Source organism: Apostichopus japonicus, chromosome 13 (assembly GCF_037975245.1).
Source record: "Apostichopus japonicus isolate 1M-3 chromosome 13, ASM3797524v1, whole genome shotgun sequence".
Classification (NCBI taxonomy): domain Eukaryota; kingdom Metazoa; phylum Echinodermata; class Holothuroidea; order Aspidochirotida; family Stichopodidae; genus Apostichopus; species Apostichopus japonicus.
Genome location: NC_092573.1, coordinates 5,240,903 through 5,263,775, shown reverse-complemented (window position 1 = coordinate 5,263,775; position 22,873 = coordinate 5,240,903). Strand labels below are relative to the sequence as shown.

At 36.2% G+C, this 22,873-nt stretch overlaps 2 protein-coding genes across 5 annotated transcripts in view; one reads left to right on the top strand and one right to left on the bottom strand.

The window, feature by feature from the left end:
• Positions 1–1,484: 1,484 nt before the first annotated feature.
• On the top strand, positions 1,485–17,890 carry LOC139979223 (epoxide hydrolase 4-like). 2 transcript variants are annotated; one of them, XM_071989984.1, is made up of 7 exons: positions 1,485–1,715; positions 6,716–6,949; positions 9,291–9,415; positions 10,166–10,248; positions 10,623–10,821; positions 13,891–14,042; positions 15,637–17,890. In XM_071989984.1, the coding sequence occupies exons 2-7, from the start codon at positions 6,746–6,748 to the stop codon at positions 15,927–15,929; spliced, it is 1,056 nt and encodes a 351-aa protein (XP_071846085.1). In that variant the 5' UTR covers positions 1,485–1,715; positions 6,716–6,745; the 3' UTR covers positions 15,930–17,890. The 2 variants fall into 2 exon arrangements, with proteins under 2 accessions (XP_071846085.1, XP_071846086.1); XM_071989985.1 differs by lacking the exon at positions 1,485–1,715 and adding an exon at positions 1,765–1,788.
• Positions 17,891–18,410: 520 nt separating this feature from the next.
• LOC139979222 (thrombospondin type-1 domain-containing protein 4-like) overlaps positions 18,411–22,873 on the bottom strand; it is a 159,777-nt gene continuing 155,314 nt past the window's right edge. For all 3 annotated transcript variants that reach the window (XM_071989980.1, XM_071989982.1, XM_071989983.1), the window contains one exon: positions 18,411–21,881. In XM_071989980.1, coding sequence (XP_071846081.1) covers positions 21,769–21,881 — 113 coding nt within the window. In that variant the 3' untranslated portion in view covers positions 18,411–21,768. The remainder of the gene's footprint in view (positions 21,882–22,873) is intronic.

Here is a 22,873-nt window from a genome sequence, read left to right as displayed (position 1 = left end):
TTATAGCCAGTGGTGTAGCCAGGATTCTGCTAACGGAGGGAGGGGGGGGGGGTTATCCCTCATGGGCCCAAAATTGGTGGAATCTGAAAAATGGCCTGAAATTTGGTGGGCCATAATGTTTTGTGGGCCCTACATTTTTAAGCTCGAAAAGGTATGAGCTTCTGCACCATTGGTGCTCTAGTTTTATGATATCGCTAGTAATTTCAAAATAGAAAATGCTTAGATGCAACTTACAAGGCCTAGGAAGTGCCATTTCCAGCGATCTGGGAGGCATTTTCGGCCAAAATTTTCTTTTACGCTTCGCGCCAACTCATGGTGGCGCCACGCTTAGATAGTTTGCCTACAAGCTTCGCCCCTCCCTTGGCAAATTCCTTGCTACGCGCCTGTCTAACCGAGTCACAATTTGTTACTAAATATCACCAAAAAACGACAGACTTTCACCGAGAGTAGTTTTTATTTATTTTCGAAATTAATTAGCTAGACGGACCATGGGCGCAGATCCTGGTGGGGACAGCGGGACACATCCCCACCAACTTCTTCAGTGGTGGGGACATGATATACCGTGTCCCCACCAATTTGTCTTGACCAAACGCTGCATTGCAAATTTCCCTGTATTGAACTTTGGCGCAGTTTGATCCAGCATTGTGCAAATGTGATGCAGCAGTTCTCATTTTATTACATTTATCCAAAGTTGTTAAATTTTGGAAGGAAATCGCATTTGCGGCAGTCTATAATAGTTTTCTAGGAGCCTGGCCCAGACCCATCGTATACAAAGTCTACTTGGATTATTTGTCCCCTGATTTTTTTTCTGCAGACGCCCATGTGTTTCCCCCACCTTAAATTTCTAAGCCATGAGATATCAAATTTAAGGAGGTTTTGGAGCATTATTGGGTCTGGGAAGTGTTATTTCCGGCGATCTGGGAGGTAAATTTGCCAAAAAAAATTCTTGTATGCTACGCGCGAACCAATGGTCGCGCTCTGCTTAGATAATATCGGAGAACAGATACGCGTCCCCACCGTTATCCAAGACTGTTCTGCCCCCATGAGACGGACCGCACCCGTAATGAAATTTGGTATATATACAAAATATCACGAAGTGCGCGAACAATTTTGGGGATGTAGTTGCTACGTGCCTGCACCCAAGCAAATGTGCCCCCAATACTTGAAACAAATCGCCGCCCCTGATAGCAGCGATGGACATCTCAGGTCTAGATAAAAGATAACAAGGTATCACGTTTCATTTACTGTCTGCATTTTGTAGTGACAAGCAGAAAACTTCTCTTGCAAACAACGGAAAGTTAACTTTTTCAGAGCGCGGCACGCGGTTTGGGGCGATATCTTCAATGCCTTTAAGCGTTCGCATATACTAACCAACACATTTTGTTGGATATAAGTTGAAGATGAAACTTGAAAGACAAGATGCTGATATTTTGTATGTCTCACCCGCCGTGTGAGTACATACAAACATTACTCGTTGCTGCCGCTCGCCTCAGAACACAAAAATGGCGTGCTTGTCATCGCTGGTAAATAGCGAAGTTTGTGGTCTATTCAACTGGAGGTCAGCTGTGAATTTTGTTTTTGCGGTAATGGCCGCCCAAAGCAAACTGTTATTGTAAGTGTTACATGGGCGCTGTGACAGATCCTTCGTCACCAAGGTATAGGCATACATTATTTACTCAGATATTGACAGCTGAACACTACTGGGCACCATTTTGGTAAGTTTTAACTCAACTTTGCTGCTGTTGACGGTCTGTTTTTTTTCGCTAAGTTTTAGAACAAAATTTCTAGGTAGGCCTACTAACTCTTGTTTTGTTAACTAATAACTTATACTCTTGCTCATACTTTGTAGCGCTCGGTTGGGTTTATGTCCTCTAGTAGGATTTATGCCGTATTTCTGTTACTTAGTACGTAGAATAACGTTAAACATAGGCTAGGCCTAGGCCCGTACTGTGATATGCAACACAAGTACATGCAACCGATTAACACTAGTTTCCGACGCTGTATTTTGTTGCACAAAGTGATACATTCGAAGTACCATGTCATCCAAGGCAATGTGAGTTCAGCTTAGTGTGAAAAGAAGTAATGCAGTAAGCCACTCCTGACCTTTACAATACAAGTACTGTATAGGCAAAATTATTTCTACATCTGGGGGAAGTACTTACGGAATCTGGTCAAAACATTCATGAAATCACATAGCTCAGAACAAATCCACTGAGCAAAATCAGTGAGACTATCATCTTTGCTATCCTTTCTGAAACATTAATGCCCTTAGGTCTTACTATTGCAGTTGCTATGTTTACAAACTGCAGCTGGAAAACACATGTAGCATACCATGCAGGGCTGTACTCAAGTGTGTACCTTGACACAACTTCACAAGTAGCACAAATGGCCAGATCCAACATTCCTTTCCTCAGCAACAAGTCTTCTTGCCCTATAATACATGCACATAACAAGTATAAGACTGCCACTGTAGATGTTCGAAAAACAGCTGGGGCCCATGCAGATCAAGCATTTACTTACCATCATTATCACCCAAAGCTAGGCAATCAATCCTTTAAATGCTCCAAAAACTGGTTATGTTGTGCTGTTTGGATCAAGTAAATTCAAATCACACTTTATCAAATTATCTTTGTATTGATTAGTGTTTGCACAGGGTATCTGGGTACCCACCCGGTGTGATACTACCCGGTTCCCAATTTATTACCCGAATCCTACGGAAAGTGATTTTTGGTTCCTTGCTTTAGCAAAAGGAACCTATGCAGTCAGGTTGGCGTATGTGTGTGTGTATGTGTGTATGTGTGTGTGTGTGTGTGTGTGTGCGTCTGTGACACTTGCTTGGGTACGCTCTATCTCAATAAGGGAATGTTGGATTGAGGCCAAACTTGGACTATAGATCCGCCATATGGAGAAGGTGTGCCCTATTGTTTTTGGTGCCCACAAAGGTCACCAAAGGTCAGTTATGGTCCAAAAACCGAAAATATTAAAACTGCAATAACTCCCAGTGCCAATGTGCGACAAGATTGATATTTTGGGACAAGTTGTGAACTGGTTAGGGGAGCATTTTCAAACTTAACGGTCATGTGATCTGAGGTCACCAAAGGTCAATTAATGATAAAAAACTAGTATTTTTGCAATAACTTGAGAACGAAATGTCTGTTAGGGTTGGGAGTTGCCTCAATGTAATCCAATTGTCGACCCGCATCTGGGTGACCCTTGACCTCAATTTGACCTCTGGTGACCTTTTCGTGTTTTGGGGATTTTTACAGTTTCGATGCTATTTTCAGATGTCAAAGGTACCTTCTCATCATAAATGTCAATAGGTTGACCCTGTGTGACCTTTATGTGCCAAGTTATATGGGGTCAAAGTTTTTCGGTCGGAGTTAGGATGGTTGTACAGACTTTTCGTTTTGTTTTTTGGAATCAGGAGATTAAACTACATCTGAAACCAAGGTCAAAGGTCACATTAGAAAAAATGTGCTTATTTTGGGAGGAAACGATCAAAAAAGAAAATGTTTGGTTTTGATGCTAGATTTGGATATCAAAGGTACCTTCCGATCAAAAATGTCAATTGGTTGACACCCTTGTGACCTTTGTGTGCGAAGTTATACAAGGTCAAAGTTAATTTTCAGACATTTAATGCAACAACTCCCAATTCCAAGGTGTGGCATGGTTGATATTTTTGGACAAGTTGCAAATGGTATAGGGGAATATTTTCAAACTTAACAGTCATGTGATCCGAGGTCACCAAAGGTCAATTAATGTCAAAAAACTAGTATTTTGGGGGTAGAAAATGGGCAAAGAAAAGAATGTTTGATTTTGTATAGTTTGATGCTCTAATTTTGGTCTCATCAATCAAAAATGTCAATAATTTGACCCAAGGTGACCTTTGTATGTTAAGTTATATGAGGTCAAAGTTAATTTTCAGACATTTAGTGTAATAACTCCCAGTGCCAAGGTGTTACACAGTTGATATTTTGAGACAAGTTGCAAATGGTATAGGGGAATATTTTCAAACTTAACGATCATGTGATACAAGGTCACCAAAGGTCAATTAATGATAAAAAACTAGTATTTTTGCGACAACTTGAGAACAAATTGTCCGTTAGGGTTGGGAGTTGCTTCAATGTAATCCAATTGTTGACCTGCATCTGGGTGACCCTTGACCTCAATTTGACCTCTGGTGACCTTTTCGTGTTTTGTGGATTTTTACAGTTTCGATGCTATTTTCAGTTTTTAAATGTACCTTCTGATCATAAATGTCAATGGGTTGACCCCCATTTGACCTTCGTGTGCGAAGTTATTGGAGGTCAAAGTTAATTTTCACACATTTAATGCAATAACTCCCAGTGCCAAGGTGTGACAAGGTTGATATTTTTGGACAAGTTGCAAATGGTATAGGGGAATATTTTCAAACTTAACGGTCATGTGATCCAAGGTCACCAAAGGTCAGCTAATGTTAAAAAAGTAGTATTATGGGGGGAAAAAATGGGCAAGGAAAAATGTTTGAATTTTTACAGTCATGCTCTATTTAGGTCTCACCGATCAAAAATTTCAATTGGTTGACCTCCTTGTGACCTTTGTGTTTGAAGTTACATACAAGTTCAAAGTTAATTTTTTTGACATTTAATGCAATTAAATCTCAATGCCAAGGTGTGACATGGTTGATATTTTGGGACAAGTTGTGAATGGGGTGGTGGAACATTTTGAAAGGTCATGTCATCTGAGGTCACCATTGTTATCATATCTGTTGACACGCTTGTAGGTCTCTTATATTTCTTACATTTGCGACGCCATCTCAAAAGTGCCTTTTGATAAAAAATCCGATCACACTTTGTGATCACAAAAGTGTTGGCTATAGTGTTGGTTACTTTATGGGAACATGTAGGACCACAATTACTTGGACTATTTCAGCCCAATCTTGCTTGATAATATTATGTGTATTGTCATATACCCCAAGCAAGGAACCACAGTGCCATTGGGCTCTTGTTTTATTTGCAAACCGATGGTTAGGCAAGATTTTCCCATTGACTTAGTGTGTTGTTAGGCTACCATGCGGTCGAAGATAACAGCAATAATGAAAGTATTCCATGAATATCTAATAACTGTGTCACAATTTCAGCGAATAAACAGATGGTTAGGCTGGATCTTCACATTGACTTAGTGTGGTATTAGGCTACCATGTGGTCGAAGATAACAGCAATAATGAAAATATTCCATGGATATCTTATGACTCCGTCACAATTTCAGCAAAAATAAACAGATGGTTAGGCTAGATTTCCCCATTGACTAAGTGTGGTGTTAGGCTACCATGTGGAAGAAATTGAAAGAATTCTCACAATTATTATTTTTTCATTCGTTTATTTCATAGAAGGAAAGACTGACAAGGAAATTTACGATATATGTTACTTGTGTAATGAATATTTCAAACAAGTAGCTAACTAATCTTTGTGCTCAGTTGCTTTATTTGCTATAGATAGATGCAGTAATTAGTGCTGGGCTGATTATTGCCAAAACCTGCTGTTAATTCAGATTGTGGGTGCAGTTAACCCAGCTGTCGAAAAAAAAAATGGATGTTGACAATACTTTTCTTATCCCATGTTTTTGTACTATGTAAATAACTCTTGAGCCAGGTTCTTACCACGAATTTAGCCTTTAGAAAGGATTGCTCAGCAATATAGTACAATACATGCTAAACAAGAGTGACTGTGCTCACTTTACAGTAAACTGTGACTAGTTAGTGTCCTGAAAGACCTATATATAGCTATATTGATACAGACTGCTTCTCTGTACTTTTCAGTGACTGGTGCAACTGTATCAAGAGATATTGAGTATACAGTACTGTATATATACATGTAAAATGAGGATTGAGTTGATTGCAAAACTCTGAGCAACTTATTATGTGATATTAGATTTGTCAATATCAACACAGTAGAATTAAAGAGCATTTCTTTTTTGGACTACCAACAAGGGTCAGTAAAATCCCAAGTTACCAGCATGCCTGTAGCTACTGTCTTTCTAATTATGTTCATGAGCCTAGAAAACTATCTAATTCTTTATTTAAAGGTCCGCTGTATAGACCCCAACTTTAGCACGCTATCATGGAAAAGTTTCTTGAGATTACATAATCGACCTGTCTTGGTCGTAACATGGCCTCTTTTTACCAATTAGTCTGCAATGCCTGCCACAAATACTTTTTCTTGTATGGGGTCTTTGTGTGAGCACTGTATGATTAATTACACTGTAGACATGAACATATTTCCACAAAGTATTTACACAAAGAGCCTAATGGTGTTAAGAATCTACAGTATGCAGGCTAATTGTAGAGTCAGAGGTTGATTTAACACTGTGGCAGGTCGATTACGTTATCACAAAACTTTCCTAGCTAAAGCATGCTATAATTGGAGCCAATAAAGCAGATCTTTAAGAGACAAACATCTGTTATCAAACTGCTTCTCCAATCTCCACTGGAAAAAGCCTGTTGTAGGTAAATATGTAAAATGTGAAGGGCCTGATGTTTCTATCCTAGCAGGATCTGCTTCAGAGACTAACCCAAGAAGATCCTGCTAGGATCAAACTATCAGACCCTTTTACTGGTTGAATGGCTGGTATACTGTACAATCCTTGAGCATGAAGATGTTTGGATTTACAGGAATGATGAATATTTCTAGAAAGTATGTGACTGTTTTGACATACTTCTTTTGTAATTTTTTTGCAGGACTTCCCATAATTTGTGGACGTATTCAGGATGAGTTTCTTTTCAAGACTTCGAAATATCTTGTTATACTGTTTCATGGTCAGCTTTGGTTTCATGCTGATGCTGTTAGTGATAGTATTCATGGCTATCAGGTTCACACCGCTCTGCCTCTTTAGAGGAAAGAAGAAATATTTTGAGAGGCCAGCCTGCATGAACGATCCCCAGCTTGGCACACATGGGAATGTTAGAACCGGGGTATGTTTTCAGTTCTTAAAATGCATAGCTGGAGGCAATAAAAATTTCCTTGTTTTTGGCTCATACTAAAGTATTTTAGTACACAAACAAAACTGTGGTTCCTGTTTAGTTGAAAGAGACACTCATTTAGAGAAATTTGATGTAAATGTTAGCAGATTCACACTGACCAGAAACGTGATGCATAATAGCTTATGAAGGTACAGGTCACCGTGTCACGTCATTCTGCGAAGTGTACCGCGAACACTAAACAATAACAATGGACTTTCCACGTACTTCTCATAAGTAATTGAACTTTTTATTAACTTCACTCTTCCAACAAATATGCAGCTACAAGAGAAAGAAGTGGTTGTTAGAATCATTCACACATTGGTTAACTCATTTTGGGCAGCAATTCTTCAAATAAAAGTAAATTATGTTAAAACTGCCCCAACATCTGGTGATATTTCGTAAAATTCATTGCTACTATAGGCCACTATACATACTGTGCCGTACAATATTGAGGTCTTGTTGCAATTGAAATGTCTACCTTGTGAAATCTGTTGACATTTCGGGTTTTTCTTCATTTGTTGTTGCAATTAATGTATAATTGCAGTTAGTTTCCAGTCAGTGGATGCAATATAAATCGAATCCATTAAATATAAAGCTTTGGGTATGTCTCAGTCTCACTGTAATTTAAAAGTAAGGCTTTCAATCCACAAAAGCAGATGGCGAAGGACTTGTGCTGAAATGAATAGTTTGATCGAAAGTTTTCCTCAACCGACTCCACACTTTGATGTCAGGGGGTGACCTGCAGCCACGTGAGCGCTTAGGAATTTTTGCGAAAAGAGCAAATTCCTTGTCCAAAAGTGCTAGATTTGAACAAGTTTTTACAGAGTCCCATCAGAAAATAATACAATGTGCCATACATCAATGGAAAGGTACCAGTTTAAACTTCAATGTAACAGAGATTTGAACGGATTAATTAGAGGATGTTGAAAAACCACCAGCTATGCATTTTAAGTGCTTGATAGAATGTCTGGTGTTCTTACCATGTTATTAAAATGATTTGCCTCACAGAAACAACCTTGATGCTTTGTTTTGTATTATTATTATAGAACCGTTTTTCTGTATGATATCTAGGGTTATTATTGATAATAATCCTTTCTTTGGAAACCTAGAGTAGACATTAAAAGAAAAACAAGATTAACAGTACATTCCTTGCTCAGGCATCACAATATGTTGCTATGCATCTTTATTTTTATTGGGTCACATGAAAATGGAAAACATGAGCATATATCTGTATTTTTCTTTCCGAAAGTAAGTAAGTCAAAAATGATGCAAAAATAAAAAATAAAATAAGAAAGAGATAATTAAGGCCAAAAAGAAGAGAAATTGAAGAGACAGCCAGACACAGATGTTGGTCGTGATGTGAGAACTTTGGAATAATGCAGACACCTGCTGTGTCTTTGGGATGAATCCTTGCAGTGTTATGATGTAGATACAGTATATATAACATGGGTTACAGTACTGTAGGTGCTCAATATTGTTAGATAGCAATCTACAGTGTACTGTACAGGCTGTAGCACATAATTTAATCCTTTTACACATGATATGACTGTATAGTACACATGTTCTTTATAACGAATCTGATAATTGTGTTTTAGTATGGTTGCCAGAAGTACATGCCCTTAGTGTAAGGTGTTTCATACATGCCCTTATTGTAAGTTATTTGTACATGCCCTTAGTGTAATTGACATTTTGGAAAGCTATATGTTTACCTGTGTAGGCTGTATTGTTGTTTTTGTACAGTCCACTGAACATACTAAATACAGTTGAAAGCACTGGTGAGCAAAATCAGACCAGTTTTACATTTTGTGGCTGATTGCAGCAAGTCAGGGCAGTCACTGAGTGTCCTGCATGCTGTTCTATCAATGAAAGCCACTCTGTCTTAAGAACTGTATGCTGGACTGCAACTTACAGCTCTTATGATCTCCTGAAATCATCATCTATGATGAACTACCTGTACATGTAAAGTAGATTAATTGAAGTAGTACTTAGTAGTTACTTTACTCTCTAGATATTAGTAGTTATGTTACTCTAGATGGGAAGCAGATAGGGAATAGATTTGAAATTCAAATGTGTCCTCTCAAAAGTGAAGCAAAATATTAGGGGGGGGGGAGGGGCAGGGAGGTTGGGGGAGGAGTTGGTCAGAGTAATAAATCAGGTAAATGTTGTAATTTTATCATTGGAATGTTTAATTAATATATCTTTTTAGCTTTTTATTGTTGTGTTATTACTAATTTGAGTTTGCTGCTCTTACTGTTTCCTGCTCATCACCTGTTGTATTCTTTGTCTTCTCTAGGATGGAGACATTCATTATGTTGTGTCTGGTCCAAGAGATAAACCACTGATGCTTTTCGTACATGGTTTCCCAGAAAATTGGCACAGCTGGAGGCATCAGATTTTGGAATTTCAAAAGGATTACAGGTGATTGCTAAATTTCTACAGCTTTGTCAGCAACTTTCCAATGGACTGCAGCTGTCCCTGACCCATCTCCACATAGTCAGTGCACATTCTATTAACCATGTTGAGAAAAATATATGGTATATATTTGTAAGGTTTACACTGTACTTTGAAAAACAGCTGTGGCCTATTTTTTCGCAGCTGAGCATTTGGCCAAGTGCTGTATGTAGTAATAGAAATGATCAAGAGCCAATCTGTTATTTGGTAGAACTGCATAAATGCAGTGTGCCGTGCCTCTGCTTAAGGTTTAAAAACTGTTATAAATACTGTATTTGTACAGGGAATAACTTATCTCATTGTTAAATGCTATTCAAACTGATCAAATCGCTAGATACAAATCAAAAGATGCATGACTCTTTTTCTACACAGGAAGTTCAGGAACCATAGTATATTTTAAACTGTGACAACATTCAGAGCCCTGAAAACTGCTTCACAAAATGTCAACACTAAATTATTCCTTGCTTTGTACCTTTAGGACTCCTGCAGGTAACCTCAAACAGATGATTAGGGAAATGCAAGTCATGGCCTTGTGATAACAAAGCAATTCTGTATTAACAATGCTTTTCAAGATAATAAACACTTGGCTATGTGTTGTTGCATTAAGTTTGTTAAATAAAAATTTTAAGTTGGTTAAATAGTACCCCAAGCTTCTGTGTTCATCATCTCAAAGGAACCGGAAATACGGGAAAGTACATTTCATTTTGCACATTCCAGAGTTGTGGCTATAGATACAAGAGGTGCATGCGAATCACAGAAGCTTCCATCTGTTGGCAACTACACCTTGGATAAGCTTGCCTGTGAGTTTCTTGTTCTATTTTATGGTGAACTAATATTGTGACTCCCAAGACTGTAAATCCAGTACCTGGTACCGATAAAGCACAGAAATAAACAAGTTTGTCTCAGAAATCTCATGTAATCTTTATAGTAAATAACTGTAAGAACAAAAACTAATAGCTTAGAAAAAATCAGTGAAGGAAGACAAGATGAGCCATCCAGTTTGCGTGAAGTTTTCACACACAAAGAAAGGATTGATGTTAGGATCACAATATCTTTTAGAATTAACATTACAAGTCTTTGACATAAACATTACTGTATTTTCAATCATATTCAGTTAATTTCCCCCCCACCCCCCCCCCATAAACTTTAACCAATTCTCTACTTTTGTCACCAGTGGATATCAAAGCCGTCTTGACACAGCTTGGACACAGTTCTTGCGTATTGGTTGGACATGACTATGGAGGTGTGATTTCTTGGTACTTTGCTGGAGCATACCCAGATCTAGTAGACAAGCTCATCATTCTAAACGCTCCGGAGGTTTCGCAACTTCAGGAAGTTCTATATTCAAACTTGAAACAAACTTTCAAATCATGGTAAGTGGATGATTGCGCGGATTAGGGTGTGTTGGTAATCGATATACCATGTAAACCTGGTTTTTCATTCATACCCATACCGAAGGTATTGAAATCTGTCATCAACAATATACAGAAAAAAACAGGTAAATCCGAAACAAACCTTGAATGCTGAGGAAAAATAATACCCGATAAAAATACCGACCCAGATAATACACACCAACTTGAGGAAATTCCCGCTGCTACTGTGTATCTTGCATAACGTACCACTCCCCATACTCCCAAACTGTAAACATTTTTGCTGCACATCTTAGCCGATGTATTGACATGTTGCTTGTACTGTACCAGACAAAAGGTCAATGAAGGGACACACTATTATGTTTCTTGAGATTTCACCGTCAAAAATGATTTAAGCCCAATCAGCCAATCACAAGCACAGATGGGTTACATATACACACAGGATAATTTGGAAGTCTATGTTCAGATGGAGGAGAGGGGGGAGGTACAGAATACAGCACACCACCTGTTGGAGGTTTTGAAATACCTGCTTCAATACGTGAGGAAAAGGATTGGATGGCATTTGTGTGTACATTAATTATAATACATGTGTGCATTTTTGTCTAGCAATGAATCTGCAGTTTCTGTTAGTGATGCAATGCGGTCTAAGAGAAACCTGCCCTGGTAATACGTGCTTGATGTAGGTCTAAGACACGCGAGTAATAGACAGACAATTTTTGCATGCCCAGCTTTCTGTACCTACTGTCAGAGAGATCGGCAAAGTTTCAACTTAGTTTTAAAACAATCCATACTAAACTAATTGATGGGATAACCTGGTCTCTATCTCACTACTTGCACAATGCCACAGAGCTTTTGCAGTTCTAAGATGTCACTCTCTTTACATTTGAGAATACCCTTTCAAAGAAAAGAAACCCCCAAAGTTCTTTTAAGAGACTGCTACTTGACAAAGTAAGGTCATTCCCCAGTCATGTTGTATAATAATTCCCACATTTTGCTGCGGCTAATTGCTTTAAACTTCAGCATAGTTCTACCGTACTCGCAAGTACAGTTTCCTGCCCAATGGTTCCATGACTTCCTTTTCACGCACGTAGTTTGTCAAATGCTCTCACAAATTATTTTGGGGAAAAAAACTATTCCGAGCAAATATATATATTCATACCTGTTTTTGATAGTAGTAGTAGCACCATCTTCTACAATATGAATACAGATTCTGCGCTCAACCCTTGGAATACATAAAACATTACCTGGTGTGTCGCTCTTACACCGATTCTGCAAATTACATATATTCATAACTGTTATTATTCCCTGCATTACTTATATTCATACCTGTTCTTATACCGATTCTGCGCATTACGTATATTCATACCTGTTCTTATACCGATTCTGCGCATTACGTATATTCATACCTGTTGTTATACCGATTCTGCGCATTACGTATATTCATACCTGTTCTTATACCGATTCTGCGCATTACGTATATTCATACCTGTTCTTATACCGATTCTGCGCATTACGTATATTCATACCTGTTCTTATACCGATTCTGCGCATTACGTATATTCATACCTGTTGTTATACCGATTCTACGCATTACTACTATCCAAATACTTACCTGGTACTTCCCATACCGATTATATGCTATCGTACAGTTTGTGGTTTGACTGGGCCTCATAGTGGAATGTTCTGAACAGTACGTTCTCGTTGAAATGAAAGACACATAAACAACACTGGTTTTTAGTACTTTATTTTCTAATCATCAAATCTTTAAATAAGTGCACTGCAAAAGAAAGAAACATAGATCGGAAAGTCGTCGTCATAAAACCGCAAATACATTAGTAGGCTAGACTAGTAACCATACGGTTCATGCTAGTGTTTGATAGTACAGTTAACGCTGTAAGTAGCGGTTCCTCAAAAATTTTGGGAATACCTGGTAATACCAGGTATTCATCAGCAGCTATATCGGTATCTGTTTTTGCTTAAATACCGATGCAGCCTAATGTGGATAACAAAATGCATTCATTCAGTCTAAACTTTCATTTATTTTGTAAAATTATCACAGCATACACATGTGGTGAAAACAGTATGTATATTATATATTAAGTAACTGTTGAATATGGCAAAAAGAATGGTGTAAAAAGCAGTGTATGCATTTGTAGTAGATCACTGCTCAAAGGTACAGTACAATACAAATATACAAATAAAAACATAAGCAGAGGCAAACCCCAAAAAGAGAAAAGAATTGACTCTTTTCCTTTTATGTAATATAATCTACTGTGCAGTACTTAACTTAATGATGTCATTACTTTATGCTTTTACAGTTATGATTTAAAACAAGAAGTTTGAATGTGTCAAAGCAGCAATCCACAAACTTTTTTTACTCCTGACCTATGTTCTTCTATGAAAACTAGCTTGAACTTTGGACTTGACATTTAAAAAGAAGTAAGGCAAGCTCAGAAGAACTGTTGATACTTGTTTTGTTGTCTGAAATGTTCCACAATCATACCTAGATTTTTTCCAACCCTCTTTTTGGTCACTCTACATAGTTTGTAGACTGTCACTTTTAGTGACAACTGTCATCTCTAATGGAAGCGCATATTTTTTAGGTGTACACTTCCTGTAGATGCTTCATTACCAATACCTATTCATTCTTTCTTAAAAACCATGAAGGGAACAATAGAGGGAAGTACCAGGTTTGTTGTATCGACTTGATATCACTTACAAAGTCCAATCTGGTTTTTCAACTTAATTCAAATTATCCCTTGTGTGGAGACTTGAGAACAAATGTGAAGGTGTGACTTTAATTTGCTGTATGCACATTGATCGCATATTAGAAGTCGGAAATTTATCAAATGATGTGTAAAATTGAGGGTCCGTTCTGACATGTCACTTTTGACTTCAAGAGTGAAATGAGATTTTTATCATAGAAGCATCAAAATGTCCATTATGACTGTCCCGAGAGGTTAATGGCTTTGGTACCATCTGCCCATCACGTGTAGTGTTGAATATGACAGTTGTCCAAAACTGATTTAATTTGTTAAACCATTAAAGCTAGAATTGTTTTTCCCCCCTCAGGTACATGTTTGCATATCAAATACCCTGGATACCAGAGTTCATGGTGGGACTCAACTTTGATTTCTTAAGAGATGCGTACGCATGTAACGCTGGCAATACGAATGTTACAGATGAGGATATAGATGCTATCAAGTATGGGCTCTGTCAACCTGGTTTGTATTTTGAATTATTATTGTCTGGTTTGTCCACATATATGTACAACTCAGGAGGGCCTAATGACTTCAATGTAATTGGATGGTTATATCTCTTTATGTAACACACAACTGTGACATTGTCAGTGGTGACAGGAGAGAGTTTAATAGTGAGAGAGTTTAATAGTGAGGGAACAAACTTAGAGGAACAGTAAGACATATGAGTAGGAATTGAGGGTGCAAGCCACAACACCCAATGGAATCTATCTTCTGTCCCTAGCTCCACAAATTTCAAGATTTGAAATGTTTCAACAAAAGGGTACTGTACATTTTTTGTTTTTCATTTCTCAACAAAATGAGACTTTGAAATCACAAAAGGGCACTGTTTTACTTGATACTAAAATTTGAAAAGGGTTCCACCCTTTACAATTTCATCAACATTTTTTGATTCCTTGCCCGAAGGCTCAAGGAATCTATGCGATGGTGATTGTGTGTGTGTGTGTATTTGACGCCCTTGGCTCGTAAACATGATAACTCAACAATGGCAAGTTGGATTAAAGTCATACTTGGTACATAGATGCGCCATACTAAGTAGAAGAACCCTTTTGACTTTGGTGCTCATCACATGAATAATATTGAGGTCATGGGGTCAAAAGTAAAAAATTTCAAATGCTAATAACTCTGCAACCAAAAGTCAGAATTTATATATACTTGGTATTAATATGTTGTAGATAGCGGGTACATGATAATGTATGTTCAAGATGATATTATGCACATTTATTAGGGGGCAGGGCCTGAGTTGATTTTTGCTAAAAATAGCTTGTAAACATGGTAAGTTAACATATTTAGTAGGTGGGTCCACAGTCAGTGAAAGAACCTTGCTGATCAATTTAATCAACTATGACAAAAGCTTTGGATTATAATCTCAATTGGCAAGGAATCACAATAAGCCCACTGGCTTTCTGGTGTATTGATGAAAAATCCCTGGGTCACTTTTGATGTTTTCCTAATGTGGAGGGGGGGAGAGTGGCACATACATGCTGTGATCCTCTGGCTATTGTATTCTTGAACATTGGTTTCTTTACTTTTAAGTGAGAACTACTTTTGTTCTAGGTAACTAAGCATCTGAACCGAATCGTTCAATTAATGTGATTCTTGAAGTTAATTAAAGCCATCCTTCTTGTTTGTAACAGGGGAATGCTTCCACTGATATGCTGCCTAGATTCTGAAAATGAGGGTTTTAGAAAATGTTTTAGGATATCCTACTAACGCAATCATTTGTCACTGTTGATTTTGAGCCATTGGTGAAAAATCCGGAATTTTGCAATATAGCTTTAAATAGATAAAGGATGTAATGGTTATACTGTTGTGTCCAAACAATAGCTAACAATAAAAGAGGGTTCTATACATGTCCAGCAATAAGTTATTGTTTCATATACTGGAAAAGCTAGATATGCATTTTGTGTAGAAAAATTTGAAGGTATTTGAAGATGGGTTTGATTGGATTTATCTTCCCTCGGTATAAAATTTGTTATACCATTTTTAATTGTACATACGTAACTATGAAATTATTTGGTTTTATCATAATGATATTCATCATATTCGATTTATTCAGGTGCTCTCACTGCCACAATAAATTACTACAGAGCAAACAATGCATCACCTACCAGGTCATACATGAGAAGTGCAATTTTATGTCCTACCTTACTGATCTGGGGTATGGATGACATGTACTTGGACGTCGCGCTTACTGAAGGCCACGATAAGTATGTTCAGGACTTGACCGTGGCAAAAATCCACGGAGCAAACCACTTTGTGAATCAACACAAGCCGGACGAAGTCAATAAAAAGATGAGAGAATTTCTCCAGGGAGATGGCAGCGAGGATGTGGGTAACATCATCTCCTAGCCATCGATGCCGACTAGTGGTAGTTTCAGCTATAAATTGTCAATTGCAATTTCCCCATCGATGTTTTACTCTAAAAGCTCTCCAAATGATGACAACAAGGATGCAGAATCTTGGAAGTATGTGTCTTTGAACTTAGTAGTGTTTAATGCTGATGACACCCATGAAAGTTTTCATCTTGTAATTGTGGAAGTGGATATTTATGAAGAGCTAAACATGTTACTTTCAAAGGAACATAATGAATGTTGTGTCTAGGGAATTACGTTTTGCCTTAACAAATAAACTGCAAACAATTGGCAAGCTTCTTTTTTGCTAGATATGGTCATTTTCTTCACAGTACACCTTTAAAATGAAACACTAAATATTAGTATCAGAGTTTACAGTATATGGTGATTTGAGAACCTTTGCTATTAATAACCTTTGACATTATATCATGCTGTTCACCTAATGTTATGCAGTTTTTTATTAGCTATTAGTTTTGATGACCATCAAAGATTTACTTTCAGTTTCAGAGGAATGAGCAAATTCAGTATAGCAAATCTAGAAATGCATTTAACCCTTTCAAGCTTAAAGAAATTCTTAAAAGAAGTGAACTTATTGGTAATATTAAAATAAACCAAAGAAAAAAATGATTAATAACTGTAAGGAGGTGTTATAATTTCATATATTTATGTCTTTCAATAAATTAAGGAAACTTTAGAGCAACTACAAAAACGTTGAAAATATGTGCTGCAAAGAAAGTGTGTCTGCTTGTTTTTGTTTAAAGTGTAAGTGGTGGTGTGAGTTAATGTTTGGTGTTTTTTTTTAATCTTGTTTTTCTTTTTTCTTTTTTCCTTCTCTCTTATTGGTTCTTGGGGGAAAGTGGGGTAGGGGGTGTTGCTTTTTCAAACTTTATACCCTTCCAAGAGACAAAACATTCTGGTACATTTTAACTTGCAATGCGGACACGAGTTATTTTGTATAGTGTAATTGGTAGTGTAGGAATGAACATAACTCATCATATTTTACAACCATTAAGTTTGAATTCTAGGCCATTTAACATAATAAATTGAATGTTGTCATGACAGATCAGTTAACACAGAACTAATAGCAGAGTTTTCTTTTATCCCATATGAAGCTTTGAAGAATTATGCATGCACGCTTGCTGTGCTATTGTTAAAACCTACTCCCTTAATTTCTGTGGATAACAATGCAACTTATGATTGATTTTAACAGTTTTAATCAGCTTACTCTGACAGTACATTTTGTTTGCCACTCTGCTTTGGGTTGTACATGTTCGGTGCCTATAAACAATTAACCATGTGTGATTACCATTTGCCATCCACAGTCAAAGCTTATATGTGTGTAGTGTCTAAAACATTGTCTAAATAAGTGAGAAGTAAGATGTTGTGCAAATAGGTTGAGCAGCTTTATTGCATTGCTGATAATCCTGGACATTACTACTCCCTAAAAGTTTCTTGGGAATTCAATAAGCTGAGTGTGCGAGAATGTAAACTTTTCACCTGAAGTACTGAAATATGAAACACTATTGGTATCTGATGATTCTATAAAATAGATAAATACTTTGACGACAAAGTCAGATCTTTATGTGTTTGAAATGAAAATATCTGTGCAATATTCTTTTCATGTTAAAAGCTTATCAACAGAGTAATCCTGTATATAAGCAGAACAGAACATGGGGACACAAATCCTGTGGACTCAGCAGTTTATACAGGTATTCCAGTAGTTCAACCACTTTAATTTAAAGTTTCTCCTGTGAATAGCCTTTAACAGAGTGTGAGATGCCTTCTTAAAGTGATCATTCATAAGTGTAAGTGGATATTCTCTCCCTTGACTTCTGTTTTTAACTTACCTGTTAATTCATTGTGTATCTGCTTCTGTATCTGGACATCTACTGAAATGTATGCAACATAATGGAGTTGTTACAAATAAAATAATGCAATCATATGACTGATGAAATGCAATATTGTTTCTATTGAAAGCTTTCTTATTTGTAAATTTAAACAAAATTAAATTGATGCATGTGTGCTATGGCTACAACAAGGATGATCTAACTTATCCTCAGCCTATTCACTGCCTTCTTTCCTGAAATTATACCATGAGCACCTCTTTTTGTTATTGCTGATATTTACCAGTAGAGGGTTTTTGCCAGTGAAATATACTCCCAAGGATCTGTTCATATCAAGTTAACTTTCCAGAGTGGATATACAGTTTTGACAGTTAAGGCAGATCTGACAAGCATACTAAAGTTGATTATTCTTAGGTCTTAACAAGACCTCTCTACTACCAAAGTAGGTTTCCATACAACTGACACTTGTCAATTTTTGAGCTTGTTAGTATTGAGTTGATTAATGTTCTTTCAACTCACTTTTTCTTTCAGGTTTAAATAACTTGGCCTATCCATGACATAAGCTATTCAAATCAAATAATCCAATTTAAAAATAAGAGAATACAACAATAAAGATAAAGCGAGAGACAATCAAGTATGGGAATCATCGATGATGTGTTTATTCAGATATTAAGCTATTTTCTCTCTAGCATAAGAATTATCTTATCGTAGCTATATATGCCAACACCAAAAAATACTGATATTTACAGGAATACAAGAAATAAAGGGGACGAGTAAAGTGGACAGCTGTTGTTGCCTGTTTGTAAAACTGATGCATTGTTTCTTGCAAATAATAACTGATAGAGATACATCAAAAATGCAACTGGAACAACCCACATCTTTCACTTTACTGTTTTATTTTGATCTTGTCAGTAGGATTTAGAGTGAATGATGTCTTACATAAAACAATTTTCATAGTTTCATCATAAATATTCTATAACATGATTGGGAGTGGTAATTTTCACCTTCATGAATATTCAACTACACAATTGACAGCCTTTTGGTTTCTCTTCAAGCATTAAATTCTGTTTTTCTGTATTTTTCTTCTTTCTGATGTTATAAAAAAAAATTAAAACTTTGAAATATATATAAATATCACCGACCCATTCCAAAAGATGTGCCCTGTTTATGACCAGTTTCACTAAACTGCAACACAAATAAACGTGCACAAGTATGGTGTAATGACTAATATTAGTTCAATCATTACAAAACATTTCATGTACCTTTACAAATAATATAATCACCAGAGAGGCATTTGGTACTTTAAATATTTCTTAAAAGAATAACAATAAGCTATTGTAATATTCAATAGGTTAACTAACTTACATTCATAATTTGGGCATCAAGTCCAACTGATAGTGATTTGTTAATAAAGAACACGTGGATTCCTAAGATTTTCCAAATATAGCTCAAGTTTTGGAAACTTTAATTTGCATACCTCAACATATCACTGGAAGGGTATGAGATAAGCACACACTATGATTTGAATATGACAAACATTAAGACAGGACTTTGGTCTTGGGCAATGGCTACACGTCATGAGAACTTACCTTTGAAAAGTTGCTATAAGCACAACATTGCCACAATATAGAGTATAACTTGAATATTTGAAAGGTAAATTCTTATAAGTCATAATAGACCTCCCTACCAGCAGCATGCAAACAAATGAATATTGATAAATTATTCAATCAATCAATAAATCAGTTGTAGGATAATTCAACATAGGATAAGGAGACCAATCAATATCCAAACCATATGATTCCAATGAAGATATGTTATAATCTGTATAAAACAGTTGGTTCATCATCAAATGTATATTATTAAAGTGTTTCTTTGAAAGAAAAGCCACTTAACCCCAGTTATCAGCCCACCACCAAATTAACTGTATAATAGCTGTGATTACACTCTCAGACTGAACCTCAGAAGATATTAGTTTTTCATCAACATGGTTACCATTTGCAATTCATTTTTTTTTCTATAGAAGATATTTTAGTGAAATTATTTTCACATAATTTTATTTTCTAGTCATACCACTGTTAAATGGAAAATTAAAGAGTAAAAGATATAAATAATGTACATGTTTAAAGTCAGTCCAGTGACTAGGATAAATTTCTTTCGAATAATCCCCAAGGAAAATACAATCATTTCAACCATTCTTCTTCCTATGAGCCCTAATTCATTCAAAACTCAATACATAAAAAATAATAAAAAAACAAAAAAAAACAGATTTCAGCATAAACAAACTTTATACATAACACATAATGATAAAGAAAAACATGCTTAGTAAAAAAAAGACAGCAATAAATTAAAATGGGTAAATATCTACAAAAGTGAACTAGTAAGTATTTATCTTGTCAATAAAAAACAATTGTCACCTGCTTCTTAGACCTTGGGATTTTGTGTTTTGTTTGGTACTGTTTTTCCTTTGTCATCATGTCCTTTGTCATTATTATCCATACATGACACTACTACATAACTACCAAGAAGTTATTTATCGTGCAACCTTTGGTAAGAAGAACCAACAAACATGACACTTGGTTTGGATAAAACTCTACACAGTGATAATACAATGTAATCCATATTCATACTTCAATCCAGAGTGAAAGCTGACCACTTTTCATGCTTGACAACTTATTTCCAACTTCATTTGATTGAAACAGCATTTTAAAAATGTCTAGCCAATCCACAAATTCGGTATTATACATCTACTTGAAGTGCTACTTTCTTCGCTTTAAGAATGAAATTTAACCTGTGCATCACTTGAAGGAGTTTGTGGATCTTTGGTTTGAAATTTGAGCTGTTATATAATGCTTGAAGTCTCACCACGCAATACACTTGAAAGCTTAACATGTTCAACCATAGCTTACAAGTTACAAGTTGTCTTCTTTAATAATGGCTTGTGAAATTTGCTCTCATTTCTTTCTTGCTTGTGTCAGTTATCTCACTACTGCATGTACTACACACAACTATATGAAACAATGAACTGTACTGCATATATATATCTGTTATAGAGAATACCCTGTACAGCCTACTTAATGCTCCCGTACCTCTGTGCATTTCTCAAAGTTTCCTGGCCAAGTTAGCCATGCTTCTTCAAAGACAACTGTACACAATAATGGATTCATTTTTTGCAATTCAAAATGATAAAATAAAATGATATTTAACTGTTATAAGAGCATGTCACATTCTCTAACATACACATGCTGTGCAGTATACCAATTGTTTAAAAACAAATTGCTTCCCATTCACTGAATAAACTTCAAACTTTGTAATGAACCTGTTATCAATCACTTTTTGCTAATTCTCGTTTCCATTTCAACTAATCAAGCTGATGGTGGCATTAGAAGAAATGAAACCTACCATCTGGAAATTTGTAGCTTCAAACCCTGACCGAATACCAAAATTAAAGTGGGTATTCATGATTTTCCAGCTGAATTGTCCTTTGAAATAAGCAACAACTAAATCAAATATGTGCTAAAATCTCTCTCATAAAATATAAAATGCCCTCTAGGCCTATTATTACTCTAGTACAAAATGAATGCCTCCTTTAGAACATAAAACTGAAAAGAGTTTTTATTCTGTTAAAATTCTGTTAAATTTTGTGTCATATGAAGAGCAAATGTGTGTGTATAAACTGGTGAGATGTACCCGCCAATGTTATAAGGACATCACTCTTATCTGTAACCAAACTTTACTGTCTTCTTTCATCACTGAGCTCTTCTGTCATATACGAACACAAATATGTTCTTATTTTTATGAAAAACCTGCTGCAAGTTTGATTTCAAACCAATTCCAAAAGAAGCTGCTAGCTTACTAGTCATGATGATGCTTCATCACTCTGTAGATCAGCTAGCACAGCTGCCTTTGGGAACACACAATTTCCTTGATTTTATTCAGAGATGTAAGTTTATGATAAATGATTTCAAATCCTTCTGTCTATCTGAGGAGGAGACTTCATCTGTTCACTTGGTTGTAGCAAGAGTAGCAGCAGAGCCGGCTATAGTAAGAGTAGTTGCACAAACGAGAACGGGCTACCTTGTTGCAATAACTGAATTTATCTCGACAGTCTGGAGGAAAGTAGAAAGAAAAAAGGATTAAGAAAAGTGGTGAAGTTAAACAAAATTCACTGTTCATACCTCAAGTGTCTTAGTTTAGAGAAGACACAGAATGGAGGGGGGATGGGGGTTGACCTTCTTGTGACCCTCTAATGAAATAGGAAAGAAAAAAAGTAGTTGAAAGTAATCGTTTTCTCAAGATTGAAATTTACAAAAGTGCAATCATATGCCCCCAAGTCCTCTGCCCCCCACCTCCCCTCAATGCTCAACAGAGTAGTCCATTCCTGTTACCATTCACTTACATAACTCCCCTCTCCCCTTCCTTCAAACATTTACTTACAGAACCCAATATCTCCCCCTCCTCACCTTTCTTACCTTTTCTTGAATTTGAAAGTTACTAAATGTTGCTTACTAAAGAATTACTCAATATTGCTTTCTAAAGAATTACTCAATATTCTCTCGAGTTGCCATGCAATGTGGAAAAGTGATGTCTTACAGAGACAAAACAAGAAAAGCAAATTACAGATGGGTAAAGGATGTATTGCAAGAGCATGAAGCAATTTTAAATCAAGCTTGCAATTGGTTAAATAGTTGAAAGGGATTAAATGTGAATTTGTTAGTAAAATTGTTAAAACATGCAATATAGGGAATAACAAAGTAATATAATTTGTACTTAATAGTAGAGTAATTGGTACAAGCTTAAACCAGCTACCAGATATCAATAAATTTGAAGAATACATGCCAATAAAATTGGTAACAATTTATGAATTAAAACATTTCAGATACTGTTAGTAGAAAGATAAATTTAACAGAATAAATAATATATTTAAAAACTATTTTATGTATATTTAGGGAAAGTGTATTCCATGGCAACAAAAGGATCTACATTAAAACTGTTCAACATGTATTTCTATAGTCAAAGATAGATGAGCAACTTTTATCAGAACGAGTTATCAATTATTAAAGTGTGCATACATGTTCATTTCATAGATAACAGGTGCTGC

Excerpts from the sequence above, each read along its gene's own strand:
- LOC139979223 (XM_071989984.1), top strand. The coding sequence starts at position 6,746 with ATGAGTTTCTTTTCAAGACTTCGAAATATCTTGTTATACTGTTTCATG. Across the intron at positions 6,950-9,290 it reads ATGGGAATGTTAGAACCGGG|GATGGAGACATTCATTATGT; the intron begins GTATGTTTTCAG and ends TGTCTTCTCTAG. Across the intron at positions 10,822-13,890 it reads AAACAAACTTTCAAATCATG|GTACATGTTTGCATATCAAA; the intron begins GTAAGTGGATGA and ends TTCCCCCCTCAG.